The sequence below is a fragment of the Lepidothrix coronata genome, unplaced genomic scaffold (assembly GCF_001604755.1).
Source record: "Lepidothrix coronata isolate B3197 unplaced genomic scaffold, Lepidothrix_coronata-1.0 Scaffold64, whole genome shotgun sequence".
In the NCBI taxonomy this organism is placed as follows: domain Eukaryota; kingdom Metazoa; phylum Chordata; class Aves; order Passeriformes; family Pipridae; genus Lepidothrix; species Lepidothrix coronata.
Genome location: NW_016690244.1, coordinates 4016756 through 4044245, shown reverse-complemented (window position 1 = coordinate 4044245; position 27490 = coordinate 4016756). Strand labels below are relative to the sequence as shown.

The window sequence follows — 27490 nt, the reverse complement described above, 5'->3', positions numbered from 1 at the left end:
AACCTGGGCAACGTAATATTGGTGTATTGCCACCAGCATAGTGTTTAGGCCAAGAGCCAAGGCAATGAACAGCCTGCTAATTAATTTTTCACATTTATCTCCAGACCCCCTCCCCAGAACAAACACTGTGAAAACAGGAGATAGCTGTTTCCATGCAGCCCTCTGGAAATTTTAAGCAAAAGTGGTTTACTGACAGTTTTATGGTTTTGCAGTGAAGGCAGTAAGGACTTCTGGTTGTATAAAAGAAAATGGATTGCCTTCAATATGGAAAAAAAGATTACTGAAAGTAATCTGAGCCTGATGTATCCGTTTCTACTCCCCCCCAAAAAACCCAAACGAAAAAAAAAGCAATGTCTACAATGCTGCCTGTAGTCAGTGGAGAAATAGAGGCCTAATTTCTAGGCAGGAGGAAGGTATTCATGTTGAAAACATTCATACCAACAGTGTAGATACTGTTTCCAGTAAAGCTACAGATATTAATTTTCAGTTCTGAGGTAATACTGTGAGCTGGTGGAATTTGTGCATCTTGCACCCTTTCTTGCATATATATATGTGTATGTGTATATTTATGGATATAAATAAGCTAGAAATTATTTACATCACTGTACAGAATAAAACTAAACTCAGTTATCAAAATGCATATAACAGTGGATTTACTCTGTTAACACTTTGCATTTCATCTTCAAAGCACTGTACAAACATTAATTATTTACCCAGGCAACTTCCCACTCACCAAAAGGATTAGGAATAACAAGCAGGATAAGGGATGGAGCTGAGGGAGAGCAGCATGTTCATAAAAAGGCAGCTAATCATGTATGTCTCTCCTGCCATGAGCCCTGTAGATTTCTGCCTTTATAAACTCTGTGGTCCAAGTGTAGGAGTAACCTTTGTTAAATGAACTTGGCAGAATGTCCTCATTCAAAAGCAAATGATCCGTTCTTCATTTTCAAAAGCTTTGGACTCTTCTTGGCTTATCAGGTTCCCATTCAAACTGGAGGGGAAAAATAAAAGGGATGTGAAAGTAAGGTAGTGACTTGCCCATCTTCTATTTTTCCAAGGTTTTGGAGCAGAGATCACAGGTTTGCAATGCTGTGTGAGCTGCACGCTTCTCAAAGGCATGCAACCGGGAACTGGCATCAGACAGGCCGGCTACAGCACTGCTGTTCCCACTGCACGTACAGGGAACAAGGCTTCTCCTTCAGAAATAAAAACAGAACACACACATAAACTCCAGTAATTAAATTTAGTGTTGGAAACCCATCTGTTTGCATTTCAGCAAGCACCATATAGCTGACAAAGGTTCTTAGCATGCAGTGGGCTAGTTTAAAGAAATTTAAATAGTGCTCAGAGCATTTTGTGTCTTCCCTGACAACAGGGGAAGAAAACTCTGTGAAGTACTCAGGCATTATTAATGTGAAATGACCAATAGAAAAATCTTCAATTCTGGCTATGTAAAGTGAATCTACACTGATATTTACACCCTGAAAATAAGCAGCCTGGTTAAGTGCTGCTTACAGAAATGTTGAAATCTATTAAACCATTAGACTTATGAAATTGTTTGGGTTAATGAATGCCTCTGAACAGTCAGGCCAGAATCAAAAGACAGATTTCATTTTGAAGATTTAGAATTATCTGAGTGGGAGTTGATGCCTCTTCTACAGACAAATACTGACAGTGGCTTTTGAAAAAAGCACCTCTTCCACATCTCCAGGGAATACACCAGTCAGACAGTGAGTCATTGTCTTTTTAAGCAAGAATTCAGTGTCCTTTCAGTAAAACAAATATATATATTTAGAAATAAATTTCATATTCAATAATAAAGTAACAGTGCTAAAACCAGCTCAGTTCTATTGACTTCTGAGCTCCCTGAGGTGAAGAAAGGAATGTGGTATTTGGCTTTCTGCCTTAAATGCACACTTGTGACTATGTGATGCCCACCTAATCTAAAACAAACAAATCCTACAAAAAGTTAATCTTCTTGTAGCTTAGCACTTTCAGTGTGTTTGGAGCACCGCCCAAAGAAAATCCAAGCACAAATTCTACAAACCAAATTAGTAATGCTGATTAAATATAACCATCTCCTGCTTGTTGGGATTTAGGTCCTGAAAAGCATGAGCACGTTCAGAAGTTTAAAAGTGAAAAAACAGGACAAACAAAACTTGGTCTATAAATTTAGGCCCTGGTTCTGCAAACCCACATGTTCTGCAAATCAGTGGTATGTGAACTAAGAAAACTGCTTGACATTCATAAAAAAAAAAGGAAATGTTTAAATGGCAGCAGCTTTTTACCTATTTGAAATCCACAGCTGGAACTACAACCCCTGCCTCACACAAACTTGCTCTGAATTTTTTAGGATGGAAAATAGTAAGGCCAGTAGTGTTTTAAAGGGAAAGAAAGTTTACAAGTGAGCCTTTGAGGAAGGGATCTTTACCAGATTTCTTTAATGGTCGTGTTCTCCTTGAGAGCTTCGCTGAGGCACTTCACCCCTTTGGCTGTAATTTGATTCTGTATAAGCCTAAAAAGAAAGCATTCCATGTCAAATTAACATGCAAACTAATTTGCAGCGCATGCATAACCTATGCTTAGCCTGACACCAAGGAGCAAAGCTGTCTGCCACAAGAAGATGGTTACGATTTTATCCATGAGAATGGTACACAGTATTGGCCAAATGCCCCACATTTGAGTATTAGTCTTTTCCTTTTAATCTTGCATTCTGGAGATACTGAGCTTAATTACACAGCTGACGAATTTCTGCTATGAACTGTTCACTAGTGGTACGAGATTGTGGTATTTGGACTCACTGAAACAGATAAACCTCTTAGCTCTTTTTTCTTACTAAAACCACTGTGAGACATTTTTAAGTGATGTACAGAAAATTCTGACTATAGACTCTGTGTAGGCCTAGTGTTTTAGCAGTTATGATCCAGAGGCTGCCAAATCCTCCTGTCTTGTTTATTAAATCAACAAAATAAAGCACTGATTTTGACTCCAGCATGAGTAGGTGCCAGTCCCAGTGAAGCCAACTTAGCAGCTAAAAATTATGTCTCATCTGAGCTTAGGGAAAAACAAAAGACACATAAAATCCTCAGGTAGCCCAAGTGATGAAGCAGTAGGTAGCTCTTATTAACCACTGTAGACCATCTCCGAGTTAAAAATGAAGAAAGTCTCGTCATCTGCATGAGTATAAAAAGTCTCATCAGTCTATCCTAACTCAATACTCACCTTTCAGTCTACCATGGTGAGCCCCATAGCTGTACCATTCCATGTGACTGGTTGCATGAATCCCTCAGGATTCAGGATGAGGCTGAAAATTGCAGTGTATTGAACAGTCTCTCAGGGAGGGAGGGAGGGAGGGAGATAGGTTTTCCCATTAAAGGACTTTCTGCACTTGGTAAATGAATCAAAATGCAAAGGATTCCAGCAGATTCTTTCAGCTACTGGAAAAAGATTTTTATTCTGCCTCAAGTTCAACTATCTATTTAGGTCACTGCTTTTTGAAGGTATCCAGTGGTGTAACCAACAAAGGAGGATATAAATTTATCTACTGTCAGAAACCCATGGACAATACTGAGAGTCATGGTAAAGACATGAATCTACTTTGGTTGGGGAAAATTTCGTTATGAATTCAAACCAAACTACTCAGTGAATTACATCTGCAGCTGTGCGCAAAGAAATCAAGCACTTCCCCCCTCCTTTTTATTTTCAGGGTGATAGGCACCACAGCTTCTGCTGCTTTCAAAAGAGGCTGCAAGTACTTGGCACCCATGACAACCAGCATGCTTCCTAACGGGTGGAAACTAGGATTAATACAGGCAGTGTACTAGAGTGTGGTTAGCAAAGTCTTCGTAAAGCCTGTAAAGGGACTCCATTTCTTATGTTCTCTTGATGGCTTGAAATGAATGGATGGCTATTTGTTTCAGAGCCCACATCTGCCCAACCCCATTCATCAACAAATTCTTGTGAACCTCTGGATTAGAAAAGCTAACACTATGTTTTCTTAGAAGTGTAACAAGTCTCATTGTGATTGCTAGAAATAATCCCTGGTTTCCTGGGGATTTGTGCCTTAGAGATGAGTGTCTTGCATGAGTGTATTTCTAGCCCTAGAAGAAAGCATCAGACAAATGCAACATGTATTTAAGTGTCTGTCATGTAAGTTCTTGGTTGAAGGGTAAGAGCTGAGCTAGCTACTTTCATAGTATGATGATAAATAGAAATAATCCTAATAACCTTATTCTATTCTAGCTGTCTGGTTATGTCTTTTTTTTTTTTTTTTTTTTGAAACCTTTGAGTTTGAGGCCAGTACTGTTCCCTTAATGAGAGATGAAATCAATCAGTAGTTTGAAAGTTACCAGGACACACAAACAGCTTAAACTTTACCCTCTATAAAAGCAGGTTGAAAATGCTAGACAGTAGCTTTACTAACTTCCTGTTAGAACTGTCTACAACCAGTCAGCTGCATCCAGACCATGGACAGAAAGCTTACTGTGACCTACATAGCCTTGCAAGGTGAAGCTTTAATGTAGCGACTGCCAAAGAGCCTGTGCTACTGTGGAATGTAACTCACCATAAATGCACCAGTTTCTTGTTGACCTTTAGCATCTCTGCAAAGCTCATTGCTGCCTCATCATCCAGCTCGTTTTTAGTCAACCTAAGTGGGAGAAAAAATGTTCACTTAGGATGCAATTACTTTTCGGCCCCCTGTTTTTCCAGCTTGACTGTGACTTAGATTTAGACAGCCAAAGGGCTGTTCCTGCTCTGAGCAATTTGTAAAGGCTGGACACAAAGAAATACTGAAGAGAAGCCCCGGAGGTAAAAAAGACAAGTATCAGATCTTAGTTTCTCTGAGCAATGTTCTAATGATACTTTCTCAAGATGCTTTAGTGTCTAAAAGGTGGAGGAGGTGTAATGGGAAAAGGTAAAGAGCTAGAGACAACTCTTAAGAGGTGCAAAAACTGGGGACAAAGAACTTAACTTCAGATGATGGAAATGAGAGAAAAAGGGGAAAGCAAGATGAAGGGAGCAGAGTGAGGCATAACATTAGGTCATTAGACTATGTCCCAAAAGACAGGTGCTGCTGATCCATTACTCATGCCCACATTTTTCCAAAGGGATAACTTATAGCTTGCTGGTAGTGAAAGCATAGCAGATGAGGGAAGGGAGAGAAGAAAGGGAGAATAGCAGGGGGGATGCGATTGGAGGAAATAAAATTAGGCTGCAGTTTTCTCTGGAGAAAGAAGAAGAGGAGAAGGAGACCACACTGTCAAATACCAGAATATTCTCACGGAGTTGTTGTGTTGCATAGCTTCAGCAATACTTTTGCCTCCCTCTGTTGTGATGCCATTGAATGCGAGACTGTGAAGTAAAGATACAAATGTGTAAGAAACAGCATGACTTGGCCCTTCCACTGCCAAATACTCTTGAATATCCCGGATGATCTGTTTCCCAGTTCAGCATTTGTGTGTTTCAAAGGCTCACATACTTTGCAAACCAGTAAGTGCTTATGATTTACAAGTGAGAACAGTTCACGGGCTGCAGCCTGAGTGCAGGTCTATCATAGAGGCCATCAGGTTTGCTGTCAGCGAGTGGTGCTCTTGAGACTGACAGAAGAGTTGCACCCAGTGATTTTGAGAGTCAAGGCTTTTAACAAGGACAAAAAGTTACACTTAGCAGTACATAGGTTTTTACATGCTTTTTTCATCCCAAGTCCCTGTACGAACTGGGCACTTTGTCCTTTCAGTCCTTCAGCTGCCCCAATACCTCATTCATCTTCCAAATACAACACCTTCTGCTGTGTATGGAGAGATGAGCTTGTAAATACTTTCCATTACAAACCACAAACATTTCTTAGTCTGCCCTTCATTCTTTGAATAGACATTGGCAAAATCATCCAGTTAAAGTTATGTTCCAGGCTTTCAAAATTCAAAAAGCATCTCCCCTCTCAAAATAATTCAAAGTCTCAAAAAAGGTATAAAATGGAATCAAGTAGAGCAATTACACAAGTATGTATTAGCATGAGTCCCTCCTAGCTTCAGCTGAAACTAGATATTCTCAGTCCATAATGACTGGGCCTAAAAAAGGCAAATAAAATAAACTGATGCAGTAGGGATTATCTTCCCTTAATCTTCACATAAAGCTACCACTGGTGCTAACTATGAATTCTAATCATGGAGCAAGATTAACCAATGGAAGATAAGAAATAAACCCAAGTGCAAGTACAATACAGAGCAGAGGATTCACATTGCACAAGTGCCAGCAAAACCAAGCTGGAGATAGCACACTTACTCCTCCTTATTTTTTCAAACACATTCATCAGCATATTTGCTCTCTGAGAATCCCTGAGCTCTGATTCAAGTTCAAAATGTTTTCTTTCAAGTCTGATGCGTCTGGATGGATTGTGCAATTATGGGAAGATGACTATTTCAGATGGCTTTTAAGTTCAAATATATTTAGGTCACTGCACCTGTTCAGCTTTTAATTTTTAAATTCGACTACCCGCTTATAGAAATGAGGACAAGACACCAGCTCTGAAATCCCTGGATCTGAAGTGGCAGCAATAAACTCTCCAGAGATCCCCAAACTCCCAGAGTATTTCTAAAGAAACTAGTGCCATGTGCCACCTTGTGGGGAAACTAAGGAGCCTTGTTTGCTCCTTCATTGTGAAGGCCAGTGGACCTGGGAGACAAATGGAAAGGATCACCCTGAACACAGTGCTCCAGCTGTGTGAAGGGATTCCAAAAGAGCAGCAGCTGCCACAACATGCATCTTTAAATCCCCAGCCAGCATTTGGGAGTCAGGAAGGGGATGGGCTGTTTAACAGTGCTGACTTCTCCCTTTGCTATACTTCCAACTTCTCCCTCGTTAGGGCTTCCAGAAGGCTAGTTTGAGATGCTTCACTGTACTCCAGTGAGAACTAGCAGTAGCACTGAATATGTGGTGTTGTAGCTCCATTGGAGTACAGGATGAGGCCAAATGTAAGAATGTCCCAGTCCCTATCAAGTTTATCCTCCTAAAAATTAATTTGTTAAAAGCTGCTGCACCTCTGCAATAGGAACTGTTAACACTGAGCTCACTTGGAGCCCGATTCTGTGACATCCTTCTGCTAGTGCTCCCAGATCAAAATGGCACCCACTGACCATGTGCTTTCACAAATGCCAAGAACTCTGTGCAGCATGAGGGGAAGACGTGCAGATAGAGAAAAGGATGCCAGTCTTACAGTATTTTTAACTTGCACGGGGCTTTTTGACTCAATCTGGACTCTTGCTTGCACCAAAAGCCTCTTGGTTACAGCAAAGGCTGCAATACCAGATGGCATTCCAAGCTCTCAGTTGGTAGAGAGAGTCATTGCTTCAGAGCATGATGGAAAAGCCACCCCTACAACAAGCTCCCTGGTTTCAACAGTGTTTTACCTCACGTTTGTTAACCTGGGGTGGTTCCTCAGGGCCTCTGCAAATGCCTTTGCTCCTTCGTCTCCAACTCGATTACCCCACATCCTAGTCAAGAGAGGAAACCAGGAGATATCAGTTGTGCTGCCCTACTGACTACTGGCATTGCATTCTCCCTTTTTCTCTCTCCCCTCCTCCCTGATTACTTCCCAGTCTTTCAGGATTGTGAGACACCTGGCAGGTACCCTCCCTGCTGAGCCAGGTATGTTCCACTCCCTGCACATCACACCACCAGCCTCTGCTGACTCACCAGTACCCTAAGGCCACAGCACAGAAGCAGCTCTAGGAGACAGTCTGCTGCAGCAGGAGTGCTTTTTGGATCACCTTGCTGCACTGGGAAAACCCTCTGCAGCACTCTACCCTTATGGGATAAAGGTGTCTTGAGGTCTCGTACAGCGAGCTGATGTGAGAAACACACCAAGTCCTAAATCCTATAATGTTCTGCTCAGTGTTTCCTTCCCGTATCCTGGCTGTGATTTTTCTGTTACCTGTTGGGCACAGACTGGCCTTTATACAGTGCAAAGTACAGGTCCTGGAAAGACTCCCAGATGCACAACTGCATGGGGACCCACAGCCAAAAAGGAGATTTTCTGAAGTGAACTACCCTACAGGCTCCTCTTCTCCTTCAAAATAGTCTGGTAAAATGGTTACTGTCACTTCAGCATTATACCCAAGTGACATCTCCTCTCTCAACAGCTGCCAAGAGAAAGATCAAAATTTCACAAAGATAGTACAACGCTGGGCTCTTTCACACATTTGTGGAATAGTGTTTCCAATGGCAAAACAAAGCAAAGGTTTAAGAGAAGGTAACATGGTACAAGCTGGGGAGATTTGATCAATATTTACAAGGAGTATCTGATTAAATTCTTTCTATGCAGACTAACCACTTTGAAAATTCACCCTCTATTATGAGGTTTGAAAGCACCTCTGCTGGTGCTTGGTGTAAAAAATCCAAGTCGTTGGATTTTTTACAGAGATCATGGCTCGATGACTCAGAGCCACACTCAGATTGATGGGTAATTAGTTGGCAGCTCTTTTAAAATCAATTGAACTTTGTGGCATCTAAACACATGGACTTCCAGTAAGTTCCCCAGAATTTCCTTGTCCTTCAGACCCAGTGCAGTTTGCTCTGTAAACGTTGAATATTGAGCTATCCTAAATCCATTTGGAGTGATTATTCCTCCACAGGAGGAAATAGGAGTCCTTCACTGAAATTACAGCAAGTACAGCACAGCAGACCCAGCTGTATGGAAGTGTGCAGGCTGTGCACTGTATTTTGAAATGTTGTAGAACAGAATTAAAGGCCAAAAATCTGATTGTTCAGATCTGATTTTCATATTTCAAGGTTACTATAATTTTCACAATGGCCAAACAGAGGTTTTAATGCCACGTATTTAATTATTAAATTTTAAGAAATATGTTCTCCTGTAGAGTGAAAAGAGAAACTGGGATTTGCCAGAAGGGGGAAAAATAAATAAAATAAAATAAATCAAACCTAGCACCTTTCCCAAGTAAGAGGGCAGGAACTAAAGGTTTAGAGTACGTTCAGACCTACAGTAATAGCAGACTCTCCAGTTAGGGACAGATTAGAGGTGGATGATGTGAATTCCTTTTTATTCTCTCAGCTCACAACTTTATCAGGATGTCATGCAGAAGGTTTGACAATGTAACAATGACACTCAATAACTAGGTACAGTGCCAATAGTCATAAAACCACACAGACTTAAAAATAGCCAGGTATCTCCAGAGGACCTGTGTTGCCATAAAGTGGCTATCTTTACACACTGTCCTCTTGTTTGTCTCTCCTTTAAGGCTCTGACAGAGCAGTGAAAAAAACCAACCCAGAAACCAAAACCCAAACCAAACATTGTGTGAACTGAAGAACAACAAAGCAGCTCTCCTTTTCCATGGAAAATGTGGCTGTGCTTCTACACTTGTTTGTTCTAATGCTGTTGTTGAGGGGGGAAGGAATAGCAGGAGAAGAGAAGGTAAGAATGAAAAAAGGAATCCTAATGGATTTATAGATGCCCTGCCAAACTCGAGCCCCGAGGTCCACTCCTTAGCACCAAACTTACCCGATTTCAAACATTGTCTTGCTCTTCTGGATGGCCTGGGCAAGGCACTTCCCTCCTTCACTAGTTATTTTGTTTGCTCCTATTCTGCACAAAATACATGAATTGATGAGGTACATCACTTACAACTGTACAGCTATTAGAACATCAGCTCAGAAAACCATTACAAGTAATTAAGACTAATTAACTCTGGAGGCTAGCTACAGTTATCAAATATTAACCTAGAGCAAAAAAATACTGCAGACACTTGACTTTTGATTGAAAGACATAATTTTATGTTGTCTTTTGCTTATTTTGCATGTCAGTGCTCCAAATCAGAAATATTACAGTAGAATCTTGGATTTGGTGCTCAGTGTGTTAGAAATGAGCTTTAGGAACTGATCCTCAAGGCAAGGACCCTGGCCTAGTTTTTAGTACAGTTCATAGTATCAGGAGTTGCTACAGAGCACATGACTTAAGTGCAGCATGTTTCATGATGCCACAGGGAACAGAATGTTTCGTGATTGTGTGGTTTCAAGGGAGTCTGCAGCTGACAAGCACAGACTGCGATAATTTCGTGTCTTTCTGTTCTAAGCATGGGCTGTAGGCAGTGGCACAGGTCAATGCAGCAGTAAGTGTCTCTGGCTGGCATTCTACAGAAGGCCTTTTCTATTTTTAGCCTATGTGGATATCAAATGGCTGGAGTTCAAGGAAGGGATAACTGCATATAGATGGATGTAAAGAACAGACCAAACTCCAAAACCCCTCAAGTCACTACACTGACATAAAATTGGCCTGTTTGACTTCAGGCACATGAACATGCACTCTGTCTCAAAATAATTGCTAGGATTACTATGAGAGTTGAAAGTAACCATCTGTCAACACAAGGTTTTTTTGTGAAAGTGAGATTAAATAAACAAAGCACTGTGTCAAAGCAGCAAAAGAACCAAAGTGCTCTTGGGTTTCAAAACTCCGCAAATATTTCAAGTGTGAAGGATGTGGCTATAGTGGGGTTTCAGATCAAGTTAGTGGTAGAACAAGGACTAGAACTCAAGAGTCCCTGGCTGCCAGTTGCTACACTCATACCAATAGCTGACATTGCTGCAGTTACCTCTGTTTTCTGCTATGGTCACAATTAAACCATTGGTTAATGATCTACCTTTATGTCAAACCAGTGTTGTGCATGGCCAGATGCTCTTATCTGGGGAAGTTCTAGGAATTAAAGGGAACAACACACCATGTGAATTTGAGTTGAGCTATGACACCAGCACAGCCTGACTCCAGTGGCCCATTAAAAAGCAGATACTAAGAAGCTTGGTACTAAGGAAATTTCCCTTGGTACAAGGGAATTTGCCTACTGGAAGCAGCAGCAAGGTTCATGCACAACTTATGCCTTGCTCAGCTGCTCAGATTGGATTTAGGTAAAAAACAGGTCTCATGCACTCCTTTAACTTACTGCTATATTCCAGAAAAGACTATGGATTCAAGTGTTTCCCCTGCTGCCATCCCCTGCAAAAGAACATACAACTGCAGCCTAAATTATATTTTATTTCAAATACAATTTTTGTCTTTTGTCTACTCTCTCTCGCCTTTCAAGTTGCTTTACCTGGAGAAAAGAAAAAAAAGATCCAACATACTTAACATATTCCAGGCTTGAACACTCTTCAATTAGTTTTGCAACATATTTGGCTCCGACATCAGTGATTTGATTGCTGTATAAGCTTAAAGAAAAATCACATTGGTAAAAATAGGTTATTCCTGCTGTTAAATATTTAAAACCTGAATATTTTATGATGCACGCATAGCATCTATCTTTTTTCTATGGCTTTGTACATATTCACAGTTGCTTGCATTTCTATTTTGATATATAATTCATATTGTGAAGGGCTAGATAAAAAATACAAGGAGACCAGACTGCAAATCATGAGAAAATATTTATATATTTTTTTAATAATAAATCTCCCCAAGCAAACAAAGCTTCCCTTTATTCCTGTGTTAGCACAGAAATAATATTGCCAGAAGATAAGTCGAAAAAGGAAACACTATAATGTACTTTTGGTCTTTTAAAAGTCGTAAAATCCCCTTGTAAATATTACTGAAGATCAGATACCTGAGCAGTTGTACTTACTTTAGGGCACTTGAGGAAGAAAGCTATTCTTGGTATTCATGTTCACCTTTCAGAAAGTCATTTTTATGTAGCTACTTAACCAAGAGCTGGCAGTCAAAGCTAACATGCCTTCCAGCTTTAACTTGATTAAGGACTAATTAAGGTCTTGAAAGAAATGGGTACCATGAGCAAGACACATGAAAATCTATGTTCCTGATACTACTCCCTACCAAGCTCCATCTGCTTTGCATAGTTGAAATAAATCAGTAGAGAAAACAACAGGCTCTAGCTACAAAGCATATGCTCTCTTGCTTGTACTCTCTTTCCCCTCCACATCAGAAGGCTTTAGGTATAAAACTACGATGCCCACACAATTCAGTAACCTGACAGTGGTCTGCACTGTGTCACAGAAGGGTCTGATGTCAGCAGGAGGCCAGCCCGTGAGGCAGTGTGATGGGAGACGAAGCTGTGGACCACAGTGAACTGTTACAGGATGGCAGCTGAATAATTTCTGACACAAAATGCTGCTTTGCTTATGGTCAGTTAACGAGGAGGTAACTGTAGTTTCCACCCCACCTCTGCTGCATTAGTACTGTCAGCATTGGAGTTTTATTTTCTAGTTTCAATATCTAGCATTCTGGTCCGAAATGGTACATACCCCAAGAAAGACACAATTCGGTACTTGGAGAGTTCTTCATACAAGGTCCTTACACCATGATCTGTGACGTGATTTACACTGAGCCTGGAATGAAGGGAATGAAAAGAAACTTTAAATCAATACAGATTACAAGTGTTCATCACCCATGAGTTAACAAATGACTGAAAGTCTATGCATTTTCCTTTGATATTTTAACAGGTCTGTATTAAAAGCCGTTAAGGGAAATGTGAGCTTAGTTTCATATGGCTCACTTCAAAACCAATAAAAACCAGAAAGCTTCAAATCTCCAAGGTAATGCTCTGGAACCTTTCCATAGAACTGAAAACAATAAAACATAGGAAGTCAGACACCAGATAAACATCTCACCTCCTCCTGCGCTTATTGTGATTTCAGGAAGAAAGTCTGCCTAACGCCCTAGCAAAATCAAGCTGTGCAGACTACTACTCTTGCAACCTTCTCTCTGAGTACCTAGTGAAAGCCAGGCATCTTGAAAGTCTCAACACATTCAGGCTTCACAGAATAAAGATTGTGAAAAGCCCTGGCCAGAAAATAGAACTGCAGTCCCATGGGTGTGCTAGACATTTCTAATTTTGTTGTCCCAGCTAGACATGAAACAAATCAACATCAGTCATTCACAGAATAAAAATACTTCTCCTCACAGTTGAGGTTTTTTTTGTTGTTGTTGTTTTTGTTGCTTTTTTTTGTAACTTCTCAAGCTTTTTCACTTTGACTAAATGGACAAGTTCAAGTGAAGTATTCCAATTCTGATGAATCGCATTTTGTGTGTAAAGCTGTCCCTGTGAAAACATTTTGATCAGCTTTAGTTACTACACAAACAGTAGCTGAACATTCACTGCTGAGAGTCCCTTATCATCAACAGCTTCCCTGGCCTTTGCTAGTTAGTAACTGGGTCCCTTTGGAATGCATGAGCACGTAGGAGAAATTAGCCAATTTCTACAGATCGGAACAGTCTGCTTCTTTGACAGGGATAGTTAAGCTGCTGAAACATCGTTTCCTGGCCTGCAGAAATTGGTCATTAGAAATGAAAGTCCTAACATCTGAAGATCCATAAAGACAAAAGACAAAAAGGCAACCTAACAGATGAGTTTGGTGCTAGGTACGGTGCTAAGATCATATGGCATAATCACACAATAGTGACAAAGAATGAAAGGTTGGCCTTTTCTTCTTTTTTTTGTTTTACATACTTATGCATTTTCCCCAGAAGTTTCCTTATTGCCTTCTCTTGGGAGGCCAGTCAATTTGCAACTAACCGGAAAAAACAAGAGTCACTTGCTTTGATTTAGTCTTAGAGGAAAACAAGACAGAGCACAGTCAAACAGGAGGAATAAATCCAGTTGTTAAAAAAAAAATAAATTCTCATGGGCTGAAGGAGCTTTTAAAAAAATATATATGAAGTTCCTGATTTTCTGCACCTAAATGTTTGGACAAATAAGATATAGTTACATAGCACAACCTCAAAAGGCTGGGGGTGAAACAACATGGTCTGTGATGTTAGAGGTGGAGTTAGTTCTCCCTGATCACACCATGTCCTCCTTGATCACAGCCATGTCCTACCTCCACATCACCTCAGGGAAGTACCTCACCTACAGACTTCAGCTACATCTTTTCATGGAGTACTACATGATAGCTTTTTGTTCTGTGAAAGCCAGACATTTTGGCAGGATGGAAAAGCAAGAAACTCAGAGCTTTTGATCATGGGTTACTGTGAGTAGTAGATCCTTTCTTTACCCCATATGACCAAAGGGCAGAGGTAGGCTCAGGCAATCTTCAGATAATGGGGGATGCATTTCTGTTTCCTTTCTTCTCCCCTAAGCACTTTCACAAAAGTCCTCTTTTGAGACAAAAGAATTTGAGATGAAGCTGACTAAACCTACAGGTTTAAACAGTCCTGGCTTCTAAGGACTTCTTATCACCCTTTCCATTTCAGTTTCCAAATTCCCAGAGTATCCCTGCTCCTATGACTGGATGAATGAAGATTTCAGAAGATCTGCAATTTTAACTTCCAGCAGCAGTAATTCCCATCTTTTTCTACTTCCGAGATCAATTCCTTCAGCTCACCAGTTTGTGAAATTAACCAAGGATAAGAAAGGACCTGCTTACAAAGACTCCTACCTGATCACTGCAAGCTTGCTGAAACAAGGTAGTAGCTGTTTTATTCCATAGTCATTGATGTTGTTGTTGTCCAAATCCAGAGCCAGGCGCTTCCGAAAGTGATGCACCACAAAGGAGATGGCACTGCAGTCGGCAGAGTAGGCATTGCAGTACGCCAGCTTGATGTAATTGGCATGCATGCGTTTGGCAGCCATCTTCCCCACCTTCTCACTCTGAGTCTCGTAAAGGCACCTCAGCATCCAAACAAAGTTGGGCTGGACCTGGATCTGATTGTAGCTTGTAAGCCTGGACCGAGTGTAGCCTTTCAGGTGGGATTTCATGCTCTCCCCGAGGTATGTGATGAGTGTTTTTCTCTTCCTCTCAAGGACTGCAGGTGAAACTAAATGCCTGAAGAGCTTCTGCTTGGATCCAGAAAGAAGGCCACAAAGAAACATGTTGGTAAAATTAAAGTGTTCCTTATTTCCGAAAGGATCCTCCCCTGCTATTTGTTTCTTCAGCCAAGGTATGCGAAGGCAAGTAGGCTGGGCAGTCTCAGTGAAAGAGCATTCATTGAAAAACTCAAGTAATTCCTTGGCACCCACTTTCTCCTCAATAACCAAAAACAAAGCTGTGAAAAAAGACTGAAGGGTTACGTGCAAGAACTCGTAAGTGGCCTGACTGTCACAACCACTGTAACCTTTAACTGTCCTGAGAAAGCCCAATTGCAAATCTTCTTCAGAGATGTTCGCTGAGGAGACCTCTTCCTGCTCAAAGATAAAGAAAGAGTTCTCCAACCCTTTGTATGCCATTTTACCCAAAGCTAGAAGAGTTTCCTTTCTTGATTTGAACATCTCTGCTTGGCTCCTGATGCTGTTCTTCAGCAAACTTGTTTTCAGAGATCGGTTCAGATGAACTTCAATCATGAGCAAAAATACATCTGTCAGTGTAACAGAACTGTCTGGAAGCTCATGGCTGTCAAGCACGGAATGGAAGTGTTCATAGCATTTAAAGATAATCCAACAAAATAAAGGCACTGAACACAAACTGCAAAGACTGGGGTTAGCTTCCAACTGGTTCAATACCAGTGTTCGTTGCCGCTCATCTTTGAAAAACATAGCAGTGTATTCCTTCAGGTTATTGCTGGAGAAACCACGGAGCAACACTTTCTTTTTAATGATGTTTCTTTGGATCTCAGTTCCTGTCCTCGCTGTAAGAATTTTCTTGGATCCCTTAAGAAGCTTTCCCCTGAGAAGGCTTACCAGCAGTGCCAAGGGGTGAATGGGTTCGTGGGGTGAACATATCTCAGGTACACTACTGAGATCAAAGTTGGCATAGATCTCATCAAAGCCATCAAACGTGAAAAGAACTGTATGAGGGAATTGCAAGATGTGATGGAAGACTTCTGTGGGGTCCTGGTCTGGGTAGCAATTATATTTGAAGAGCAGGTCTTTCAAACATATGGCTTCATCTTCCTTAAAGCAACTAAACATCCTACATCGAAAACAGAAGAAAAATTTGGCCCCTATGTCCAATTCTTTTCTGGACCAAAGGCTTTGTATCTTCTGCAGCAAGATGGATTTTCCAATTCCTGCATCACCACAGACATAAACAGTCTCTCCATCTTCATTAATTAGTCCAACTGTATCATCAAAAAGGGCTTCTAATTGACCCACCTGGCCAAGACTCTCATTGGTAAAACTGACCAGCTCCATAATGCTGTTAGAGTAGATTTCTTCAAGCAGCATTTCCTCCCTCTGAGCGTACGACATAACAAACTTGGAGTCCTTTCCCAGTTCATATCTGAGTTTCTGGCAATACCTGCTAACTAAAAAGACAGTGAACTACTTTTAAAAAGCCTATGTAGACGATGACCCATCTCCTGGGAACTCAGAGCGGGTAATAAGCAAAAGGAATTCTCACGTAAAAACAGTTCTTTGTCAGATTAGTTCTATTTGTGCTGCCATCATCACTCATTGGGGAAATTCGGGTGCTAATGAAAGGTCACTTGAGTTGCCACTACCTGAAAGCCACTACTGATGCTGCATTGGCTTAAGGGGCTGCTATCTTTCAGCTGAGACTCAAAGCCAAGCCCCTGACCCTTTGTTAAAGGCTGCTTTACTTGCTGCAAAGGTTTGTTCAACTTGTTAGTCACTGATTAGCCTTTTCACTTTATTTATTTTCTACCTGCAATTCTATCCTGACTTGTTTGGTCACTTATATTACTGTAAATAAAAGGCATGCATTTTAGAAACCAAGTCCCAGGCACCTCAAAAGATTTTTTTAAAATGACAAAAAAACGAGAGTCTCAGTTACTGTGCAATGTTGGCTTGTGTTTTTATTGCACCAGAAACTTCACTTCAGATGGGGACAAAGTAAGTCTTGTATTTATGTAGTAGGAAAAAACCTCTCAGGAGGAAATAATTTATTTCTGCAGTACCTAAACTCTGACTTTCAGTATAGCTCATCATTTAGGATCACAGAATAATTCAGATTGGAAGAGACTTCAGAAGATCTGGTCCTACTTCCTGCTGAGAATAGGATCACTTATGACATCAGATGAAGTTACTCTTCTGTCACCTGATTGGAGCTTCCTCCATAGCAAGGTAGTTCTAAGGGAAGGGATAGAGACGTATGACCTTACCTGGATCTGTATTTACCACAGGTTTACTACGAATATTCTCTGAAGGCTCGTAACCTATTTCATTCAGCCAAGGCTGAAGTTCATAGTAAGCATCAGTGACTTTCTGCAGGACATAGATGAAATATTCTGAAACTTCTTCTCCCTTGCTTTGAACCAAGTCTAGAATTTTGCGAACCTGAAGAAACAGCGCGTGAAAGATTGTTGATAACACAGCATTTGATGACGGTAACACTTGTGACTGCTTTAGGATCCCTTCCGGACTGGAGCAGGGGACAAAAATCAAAACTGGTACTTCAAAAACATGAATGCAAAATCTATCTCTGAATTTGAACCATCATAGAACTCAATCACTACTTGTATTTGGATGTTGCAAGAGAGTTGGCTCTGAAGGTCTGAACTTGTAGCTAAATCATATGCTAACCAGAAACAAAACGGATAAATACCACTCCTCAAGAGGGAACCCAAAGGATTTCCTCAGCTTGGCTAGATGGTATATTTTAAATCCTTTGCTGATTAAAATAAAAAAAAGGGAGTGGTTTCTCAATGCCCTAAATTCACCCTCTGTTTCATAAATACTCCAGTCACATTTGGGTTTACCTCAGGATCCATCCAGATCCAGAGCAGGGTAGGCAGAATTCCCCTCTGGATCTTAACGCTGAGCCAAAACTCGACAGCTCTTCCATTTAACACAGTAACTCAATTCTTCAGGCTCTGTCTATACAACGGCCTTGCAGCTGTCACCAAAACTAATGGCTACCAGGCAGTGGCTGGAGCAGTTCAAGACTAAGTGTTACCTCTAGAGGCAAGGTAGAGTGTGATCTCTGTGCACCAAAACATGGCAATCCTAGTACAAGACCCCCCACAAGACAGAGCAATCATCTGGGGGCACATTTGGAATGTCTGGGTCCCCTTGCTGGAAATGAATGAAGAATTCAGTCCTAAACCACACAGAGGGTTTCCAGAGACTGTGGTCTCTTGTGAGCTTAAAGCAGGGTGAGGTACATGCAGCACAGCAAACACATGGAGCTTTTTCTGACAATTTGTATGCTCTAAAAAGCAATTTTATGCCTTCCAGAGAAGTTCCCACAGAGTCCGCTTCACTTACGCTACTGTGGCCTGCTCTCTGTCTCTGCTTAGACTCCTGATGCATGGCCTCCCCCTCAGCTTTGCTACAACAATCATGCATATTATGCTGAACAATAAGAAATTGAGATAATCATACAGTGTGCATTTATTCAGCTCTGACCCTATACACAGAGTGAGCACTGTGTTACCATTTCAATGTGCCAGCAAGAATGATTACTCTATGAAAATCTGCACTGTTAGTGAAGTCCAAGGTCTCTGAATTTTTTATGATTTGCCTGCCCCTAACTGTGACAGCATTCTGAAGCTGCATGATTGTTTGGTCTGGGAAACAATCTCCTCAGCTGTTTCAAGTTATGATGCAAAGAGCAATTGTGTACATGGCAATTTTCTCCTAATGAAAGACCAGGAAATAATTTTTGCTACTGATGTCCAAAGATGAATTAAAATCCCAAATGTGCCAGGATATATCAATTTTCCATAACATTTACAACATACATAGGTCTTTAAAGAGAGAGAAAGGTGTGCATACAGACAACACAGTCATTAACTTCTAAAACAATATTTAATTTCTGTCCCTCCAAAAGCACGATGATCTGTCCCACAGCATCCTAAAGCAGATTCTCCTTGCAACACTCTAATAACCGTTGTGGACACCTCCTTAGCAGAGTACAAAGCTGCAGCTGGGAGGGACAAAACAGCAATTACCACCTTGCTCATTCTTACAGCTGCCAATGGGCACTACAAGCAGTGCCAGCCATGTTGGAAAGAGATGTGCTGGAGGCACGCATCCAGAAGGAACGGGATGGGGCAACTCCAAAATAATAAAGAGTAGAAAATACATTACATGTAAAATTGCCAGATAAACCCATAAAACCTGGTGGTAAACCAAAAGTAACCAAAAGCTTCAGTGGCTAGTGAAATAAAAATCCCACCTTATCTGCTTGAGTAGGAAACTGGACAGCAATCTCTGCATCTTCAGTGGAGAAGTAGTCGTTCTTAATCAAGTTATCAATCAAACACTGAGTGTTTCGGATTCTACTGACCAGGAGCTCTCGGTGTACCTTCAGCAAAGCAATGAAGGATGGAGGGCTTGCTCCTGGAGGTTTTTTCACAGAAATGTCCACGTTAGCACAGAGCTGGCCTTCCATAGTTGAGGTAGTGAGAAGCTGCTCCACCAAGCCTCATCTTTGAGAAACTGTCCACTTGCAGTGAGAGGTCAGCTTGGAGTTAACTTCAGCCGAACAGGATATTTGTCTTTCACATTATCGAGCCTGTAAAACGTAATTGCATAGAACCTCAATTTAAACCTTATCCTACGCACATATACCCTTCAACTAGACATCAAAGAATGCTTCCAACCTTTGAGGAATATCATGACCAACTTTTTAATAAAGTTTCTTCCTTAGGTAATTCCATTTATTTGGCCAGGTTTTGGAAAATAAAATGTCTACAACAGGCAGTCTCTCTTCTGTACCAGTACTTTACTGTAGCTTGCCTCGACAATACCACTGGCATCTGCTTTATTAACTGCCTGTTCTTAGTGCATAATTTAATACTTTTTATTAGCTTTTCATGTTTCAATAGACAAAGGAGGGCATCTGTCCAAACATAATCTGGACAAGGACATAAACGGAATAAAATTATACTTCATAGCAATTAATTTTGTAGGAGGAATTAATTTATAGTAGCAATTAACTCTGGGTTTAGTTCGTTACAGCAACAGACCCTGTATACAGTGTTGACAATATGATACCTGTCCCTGAAAGCAAGGCCTTGTGAACTCTCAGACAGTTTTAGCTAAACTAGGGAAAAGAATTTAGCTTCAGGGCACCTGGTTTGAGAGGCAGTAGTGAGACTGTGGAGAAACCATCGATCAGCTGTCCCTGTTAAGAAAGCAGAGAGTAAAATGCTGTTAACAGTGAAAAGGCTGCTGTAGATTTCAGAGCTAATACACCTCTTAGGGGCACAGAGCACTTCACGACTCCTAAAGCTATTGGTTCTGATGTGTAAAACAGAAAACGTATCATTGCATTAGTTACTCTTATCAAGTTCAGGTGAGCAAGTATAAAAGCTAAACATAATTTTTCAGAATCTGAAAAAGAACAGTGTTACAGAAAGGACTAAAAATAAGTGATTGTCCATATACAGGATCCCACCTCTCATGACACACAAAAATTCTGGACCTCTCCCTGAGCAGGAATTGCACAGAATAACTGAATTCAGAGACTTTTTCCTCATATGATGAACTAGGCCTAGAAGATGGTATCACAACTCACATTCTTTGGGCATACAACACACCTCCATCTTCATAAAGGGAAGAGACTGCACACAATACAGCTTGTAATGAAGACACCAATTTAAACCCCGTGGAAACACAATGCCTGACCTCAGACCCTGTATGTACACCTAGAGACTAAACATGGTCCTCTAACTCAGACAGCTAGGGCTCAGGAAACCCTTTAATTGCTGGAGAGACGTTGTTTTGAAAACCATACTCTTCAGCATGAATGCTCTCTCCTTGTCTACAAATACATATGTGGTGTATGTCCTTATTCTCTACACCATCTCTTGGGAGCTCTTTTCAGATGGCCATTTATTCACATTTTTCTCTACAAGGCAATAAAGCAAGAAGAATCAGGATCAGACTATTCTCTATTGTATTGTTAAAGCAGGATTTTTTTTTTTAATTTCAGTTAATATACCATATAGCAGGCATGAATTTATATTGTAATTACAATGCAACAGTAAGTTCATTTAGGTACTATTTAGGTACAAACTTGCACATACGATTTCCCATGCAAAGATCAAATTTCTTGCAAGATCACAACTGAATCACCTCCACACAGACAATGAGAATTTGCATGATCAACACAAATTACTGTCATGCTCAAATGACAGTTAAAACATACTCGTGCTTCAAAGGATATTTGGAAGAATATTTTTAGATTTTGATTACAGTCAGATCAATGAAAACAAAAGATGAAGCCCTTCTTCTACAATTCTGTAAATGTACTAACTCTGATGCAATAAAATTCTCACAAGACGTTTACAGTGATGGCAAACTTTCCAAACGCTCCCCAGATAAGCTATAACTGATCCCTGCCAGCTCACAGATCCTTCTAGGTGACCTGTTACTGAAACAAACTCATTTCTATGGGTTTTCCATATCAGAAGCTGCAGTCTGCATCAGTAAAGCTTCTCCTGCTTGATGTTGGAGAAAGACACAATTTATGCATGTTTAGACTGCATTTTAGTGATACTACCTATCTACACCCACAACTGCAAGGCAAATTATCTTAGCTCCTCTGAATTCCTGTGAGGTCCTAACTTATGGTTGCTGACCTGCACAGATGCAGATAACTGCATTAAGAGTTGGGCTCTCCAAAGACTGCCAGAGCAGGCAAATCTCCAGCACAACTGCTTTGGATCACATCCAGCTCCAAAACTGGCAAAACTCTTTCAAACAAATGGAATGTAACCAAGTGATCTGACTTTCTTACCACTTCAGTAAGTGACTGCATCTACTCAGACAAATCAACCTTTCATTGCGCCATCCATAAGACCCACCCAATGAAGTGACCGATTTCTGAGTCACTCAGCTTCCCAGAAGCCACGCTGGCACATCTCTTTGTTCAAGAAAGTTCATTCTATGAACGAACTCTACCATGAAGGTCAAACAATGGTGAAAACATCATTTACCCTAAAGATTTTGCAGGCTTTTAGTTAAAGAGACAGAGTCACCTTAAAACATGCAATAGAAATATTGATCCTTCTCTTTCAAGATATGCATCTGCCCAACATTCCCCGATTACTTTGGCTGTTCTAGGACACGTTATTCTAATGCATTTTCTTTCTTCCTACTTTGTGAGAAGAACTGAGACAAACATTCAGAAAACCATAAGAATGAACCAAAGCTCTGTCGTGTGTACAAAACAAATAGAAGTATTTTCTTCACTCTTTCAGTTCCATCTAAAAAGAGGGTAAGAAAAGAAAGAAGAAATACAGCAGCAGGACAGAACATGGAAAATACGGAATGATCAGAACATCTCAAAGATGTCTGCCCTGCATCAAGTTCAAGTCAGTACAAAACCTGGTTGCAGCTGGAAGGGGTGTGCATACATATGCTGCAGGACAGAGCATGTTCCCTTTCACACAAGGTGATCTGCAGGAGAGTGAAGAAACAAGAAAGCAGTCAACAAGGTGTGTGTGTATATGTATATGTATATGTATATGTATGTATATGTATATGTATATGTATGTATATATATGTATAGAGAGTAAGGCTAAACATTGAGGAGAAAAGGAGAAAGAGGAAAAATGCCAAGCAGGGAAGTCAGAACCAGCAATATGAATTCTGTGTACAATGACCTATTCAGTGATATTTTCAGTGACAATATTAAGTTTAAGGCAAAAATACACACCACCCAGTACTGGAGTACATTGTACTTTTCATCAGTCCTTTTTAATAAGAAAAAATGGAAATTTCCACCATCCATAGACTAAGAAAATGCCATATCAGATGAACAGCTGAACACCTTAATCAGTGCTGGAACAGAGGCAGGTATGTGCATGTTTGTAGCAAAGTGTATCAGCTCTATGAAGAAACTTCAGACTACTCAGACTAAAGAAAACACAAAAATTTTCTACAATAGCAGTTCCAGGAGCAACAGCATCTAAAAGTTCTTCCTGATCAGCATAAGAAATATGCTTGTTCTTTTAGAGAAGCACACTGCCTGTAAGGTTCTGACATATATATGATTCTGTTTTGCTAGGGCGTGGGTTTTTTTCATTGTTGGTTTTGTTTTTATTGTTTGGTTGGGGGGTTTCTTTGATTTTTTGTGTTTTGGGAGGGGGTTGTTTGTTTTTTTGGGTTTGGTTGGTTGGTTTTTGTTTTGTTTTTTAAACATGAGGCCGATGTGTGACACCACGAGTTCTCCAGCTTATCTGCAAGTGCTTCACCTCTTTTTCTGCAAAGAGTCCCAGCTTCCATAGTGCTTTAACATGAGTTTTTTCAGTAAGGGATCACAAGGTTACAAAGTACTAAGTCTCTTGTTAAAGGATATGTTGGTGTTACAGTGCTAGGTTATACATCTAGTATGTTTAAAGGTAAATGCTTATGCAGTTTATAAATAGGCATTGAAAACATTTCCTTGGCAGAGTGCATACGGTATTCTTTGCCTTATCTTAGGCACTCCAGATGCTGGATTCAATTCCAGTGCAATTCTTGTGACTGATGTTGCATCAGTCATGGGGAAGCTGTTAAAAAAGACCGAGACATACACTAATGTGAGACACATCAGTGCACCGATCAAGGTCTAAGAACATCCACTATTGAGAACTACTGCCTTATTTCTGGAACTGTTCCATTTCTGAAATGGCTAAAATGTATAAAATAATTTTTCTGAAAGCCACCTTAAGGCTTTCAGAAAAGGTAAGGACAGATCACCTGCTCTAACAGCAATAGCTTGTGAACACATCTATTTAGAGAAATGAGCAAGAGAAAGGGAAAGATTTGCAAGCTTGGTAGAGTAGCTGACACAGCAAAACACCTAAAGGAGAATGGAGACAGAAAAGAGAGATGATACCTGAGCGAGGAGGGCGTCTAATAAGGGGAGATAGCATGAGAAACACTCATGAGGAAAAGCCTCCAATCTGGGCACAGAATGGACTTCTTGTTTCTGAGAGGAAAAATAAAAAACAATTACTTACTCAAGAGGCTGCCAATGACGTTGGAGAGGCAATTCAGTTAGCCCTTTTGAGGACAGCAATGTCAGGTGAAGAAGACAGGAAACGGAGTAGAGGAGATTAAAAAGAACCAGAGAGCAGAGTGCTTACTCACCGGCTGTAAAGGCAAAGAAGGGCCTTGAGTTTAAGGCAAAGTGAGTGCTTACTCACCGGCTGTAAAGGCAAAGAAGGGCCTTGACCAAATCAAGTGTTGATGGGGTTTGAAGTGATGTGAGAAGCAACATCAAGTGTGGCAAGAGATGCATATCATAAACCTGCTTAACTGAGAATAACAAAGAGGAAGCAAGATAGGGGGCAGGCCAGGGATAAGGAGGGAAATGAAAAAGGGAAATGAAATTTGTCACAGTAAGAGGTACGGTAAAAGCACCCATTCTTACAAGCAAGGTTTCATATAACCATGTGAATAAGCTGCAGTGGTGATGGCCTCTTCATGAAGGCACTGGCACATTTATCTAGTGTTCCTTCTGAGTTCCCTCTATTCTCAGCATTGTGCAAGCATATATACCTTCTATCTTTCCTGGCCCTGCCCCCCTAACATCCTCTTTTCACAAAGCTCTCTTGCTCTTCTTCTAAGAAAACTGCTATGCTTGTTCAACTTCCAGCGCTGCTAGCCCCCTGGCAGCAAAAAATATGCTGGTTTATCACAACAAGGTCTTATCAAATGTAAATGCTGTAGATAAAGAGGCTGAAGGATCTTATAGAATAGCTAAAAAACAATTCCACTTCTGGGTCAACTAGGGAATTGACTCCTTATTGTGCTGGCTACTCCCAAGGAGATTGTGTAGGATGAAGCAGTAAAGGCAATACAAGGAGCAAATTAGTAAACAACTCTCCCTTAAAGAAGTTGATTTAAGACCAAACTAGAAGATATCTGAAGAGCTGAAAACTCAGTTAATAATACTTCTTCTGTAGTCTTGCTACTCCGATGAAAACGGTTCCTCTAATTGATACATGAAATAAAGTCCTACGCTACTTACCTAGGTATCTGCAGCCAGTAGGAATATCTTCAGGATTTTCACAGCACCTTGTAGCCAGCTCTGGCTGGACAACAGTGAAGCACACACACAGAAACCTCAGTGCCAGTCCAGGGCTAGTGGAGTCCCTGTTGACATAGCCTTCTGTCTGCAGTATTCAAAATGCAATTATTCTTTGAGAGGTAGCTGTATGAAAACAGTGCTCCATTTCATATGAAAGTCTGTGCCCTTTGTGTCTCCAAGTCAGATTTGTTTCCTGAGAAAAGCTATTTTACAGTGACAGCTCCCCCACTGCAGAGTCATTATAGCAAGAGGAGGAATGAAGACTTTGCCATGCTTGGTAATCTGGACTCTGTCAGGTCAGTCTAAACTCAACCTTTTGCTATCACTGGGAGAGACAGAAGAGAGGCTGATTTTCCACATCTTATTTCATGTGTGCCACAGCAGTCAGTCTTTGACTATAACAACTGAATAAGACACAATCTATTTCTACACAGCAGCTCCCACTTTTAGAAGAACTTCAGCTATTTTACTATTTTACTTTTACCAGTAAAACATGAAGAGATTAGAGGCAAATGGGCACAATAAAAGTCTGCATGCTCTGATTAGAAGCAATGCAATGCATTTCCCAGAGGTATTAAAAAATCAGCCTTTTACTTTTATAGTAAAAATGGTGCACTGGTAGAGCTTGTACGGAGTCCCTGTACTGATCTTAAATTATTCTTTTTCTGTGAGTTAAAGCACACTCATCATACCCTAGTTCACAATCTCTGTGTAACTATCATCACTGATGCTACACGTCAATAAATGGCCCTGGGAGCCATATGTTAACATCACGTTAGTGTAAATCCATTAAAGTTCATGTGATCTTGCATTGCTCTGGAGTCACAGAGATCAGCGTCTTTCAATGGGTTTTTTCCTCCCTCCCCTCTCTCTCTCCTCTGACTGTAGCATAAGCTTTAGTAGCCATCCCTAGGTATTTGAAGAGCAACAGATATAAAAGAAATTCTTGCTGCCTCCACCTGGTAAAATGACAAGCTCTTCTTTAAAAGGCACAGGCTTTGACAGAAATATTCGTATCCCTCACAGGTTTTGCTACTACATATTGTAACAGATTACTTTGTATAGAAACAGAACTTCATATACAGTGCTTGGATGCATTAACAAGCCCCTGCCAAAGAGATTTTATGTTGTTTCCTGATAACTCCTTTCTGGTGCGAAAATTTCAATAAATAATGAGAAGCCACTACTAAAAAGGAAAGAAATTTTCTCTAACCAGAGAACTCTCGGGGATTTTTTTTTAAGAGGTAGAGGAGGAAGGGGCAACTCACTGGTGTCTATAAAAGTGGAACCGCTTTTCTACTGTTACTTACTATTTTCACATTCAACCAGCAGTGAATTCTACCACGAAAGTTGCAATTGATGGAATCACGGCATTGATGGAATCATGGCCATGCCACGGGCTCCCCGCAGCCACGGGGCACCTCCCTGCCCAGCTGAATCGCTCCCTCCTCCCTCAAAGCACTGGAGCCTAAACGACTCCCGCGTGAGTCAGAGCGTGGATTCGGGGAAGTAAATGGCTTACTTTACCCAATTACCGTCACTCACGGGGAAAGCGAGGCGGCGCAAGAGCAGGAGGATCCCACCTCCTCCGCCCGTGGGATCTCGCCACCCTTCCCCAACAGCCCTCAGGAACACCACATCCCCACCAGCCTCTGGAACACCATTTATTCCAGGTAGCGCTGCTGGGTTTTTGTACGAAGGCGTCGTCCCCCTGGCCGAGTTGCTGCGGGCGCTGCTCCTCGTGCCCCCTCCCCGCTCCCTGCGAAACACTGCCTGCCGCCTCCTCCCCGCCGCGGGAGGAACCGGCCGGAGGAAACGGAAAGGATTCCTGAAGTTTCCAGTTCAGGAGCGGGAGCCTTCGGGGCGCAGCCCTTTTCCCTCCCACCTCGCAAGCCTTTCACGCGGTAACACAAACTTTGGTTTACCGAAAGCAGAAAGTTGGGCTCACACCCTCCATCCCTGTCCCGGCACGGCCGCTGACCTGCAGCCCGACGACCCTCCTGCGCCCCCGGCCCTTCCCCGGCACTCACCGCGGCGGCGAAGGGACGGCGGCCAGCCCACGGCTGCTTCCCTGCTTCCCACCACTCCCGCCCCACACACGGTCTCTCCGCCCCGGCGGGAAGCGGCTCCTCCTCGCGCAGGCATGGCCCGAAGGCTTCCCCTTCGCCAACACCTCCCTTCCCTCCGTACGCCCAGAGAAGCGCCAGGGGTCCCTCTGCAGCTCCCATCATTTTCCTAAACAGGAGGCATTAAGCACCTTCTGTCAATCCCCATTCCCCACAAAGAAAACAGAAATAATATTCTGGCACCCTCTTCTTGCAAGAGTGAAGCACACATTTAAAAGTCCAAAAGCTCAAAGGAGCACGGTAAGGGTAAAGCAAAAGAAGTGGTGCTGATGCAGAGGGGTGTGTTCACACAGTTTTGCCCTCCCTACTGACATTATATCCATTAAAAAAAACCATAGACAAGGGAGGCTTCAGTTGCTTCTCCACATCACCAGCTTTCACTTATATATGCAACACAGGCTGCCCAGGGAGATCATGGGGTCTCCCTCTCTAAAGACACCTGGGTGGCATTTCTGTGTCACCTGCTCTAGGTTACACTGCCTTGG

At 41.5% G+C, this 27490-nt stretch overlaps 1 protein-coding gene across 8 annotated transcripts; it reads right to left on the bottom strand.

The window, feature by feature from the left end:
• Positions 1-630: 630 nt before the first annotated feature.
• NOD1 (nucleotide binding oligomerization domain containing 1) lies at positions 631-26980 on the bottom strand. Of its 8 annotated transcripts, XM_017818059.1 has the most exons (17): positions 26910-26980; positions 24820-24964; positions 23993-24104; positions 23683-23775; positions 22217-22259; positions 19929-19980; positions 19030-19368; positions 17012-17186; positions 14392-16195; positions 12259-12342; positions 11131-11214; positions 9518-9601; positions 7407-7490; positions 5269-5352; positions 4565-4648; positions 2432-2515; positions 631-991 (listed from the first exon to the last, which is right to left on the bottom strand). In XM_017818059.1, the coding sequence occupies exons 7-17, from the start codon at positions 19243-19245 to the stop codon at positions 919-921; spliced, it is 2856 nt and encodes a 951-aa protein (XP_017673548.1). In that variant the 5' UTR covers positions 19246-19368; positions 19929-19980; positions 22217-22259; positions 23683-23775; positions 23993-24104; positions 24820-24964; positions 26910-26980; the 3' UTR covers positions 631-918. The 8 variants fall into 8 exon arrangements, with proteins under 8 accessions (XP_017673548.1, XP_017673549.1, XP_017673551.1 ...); XM_017818060.1 differs by lacking the exons at positions 22217-22259; positions 23683-23775; positions 26910-26980 and having other exon boundaries at positions 24820-25161; XM_017818062.1 differs by lacking the exons at positions 22217-22259; positions 23683-23775; positions 23993-24104; positions 24820-24964 and having other exon boundaries at positions 26910-26935.
• Positions 26981-27490: the final 510 nt, after the last annotated feature.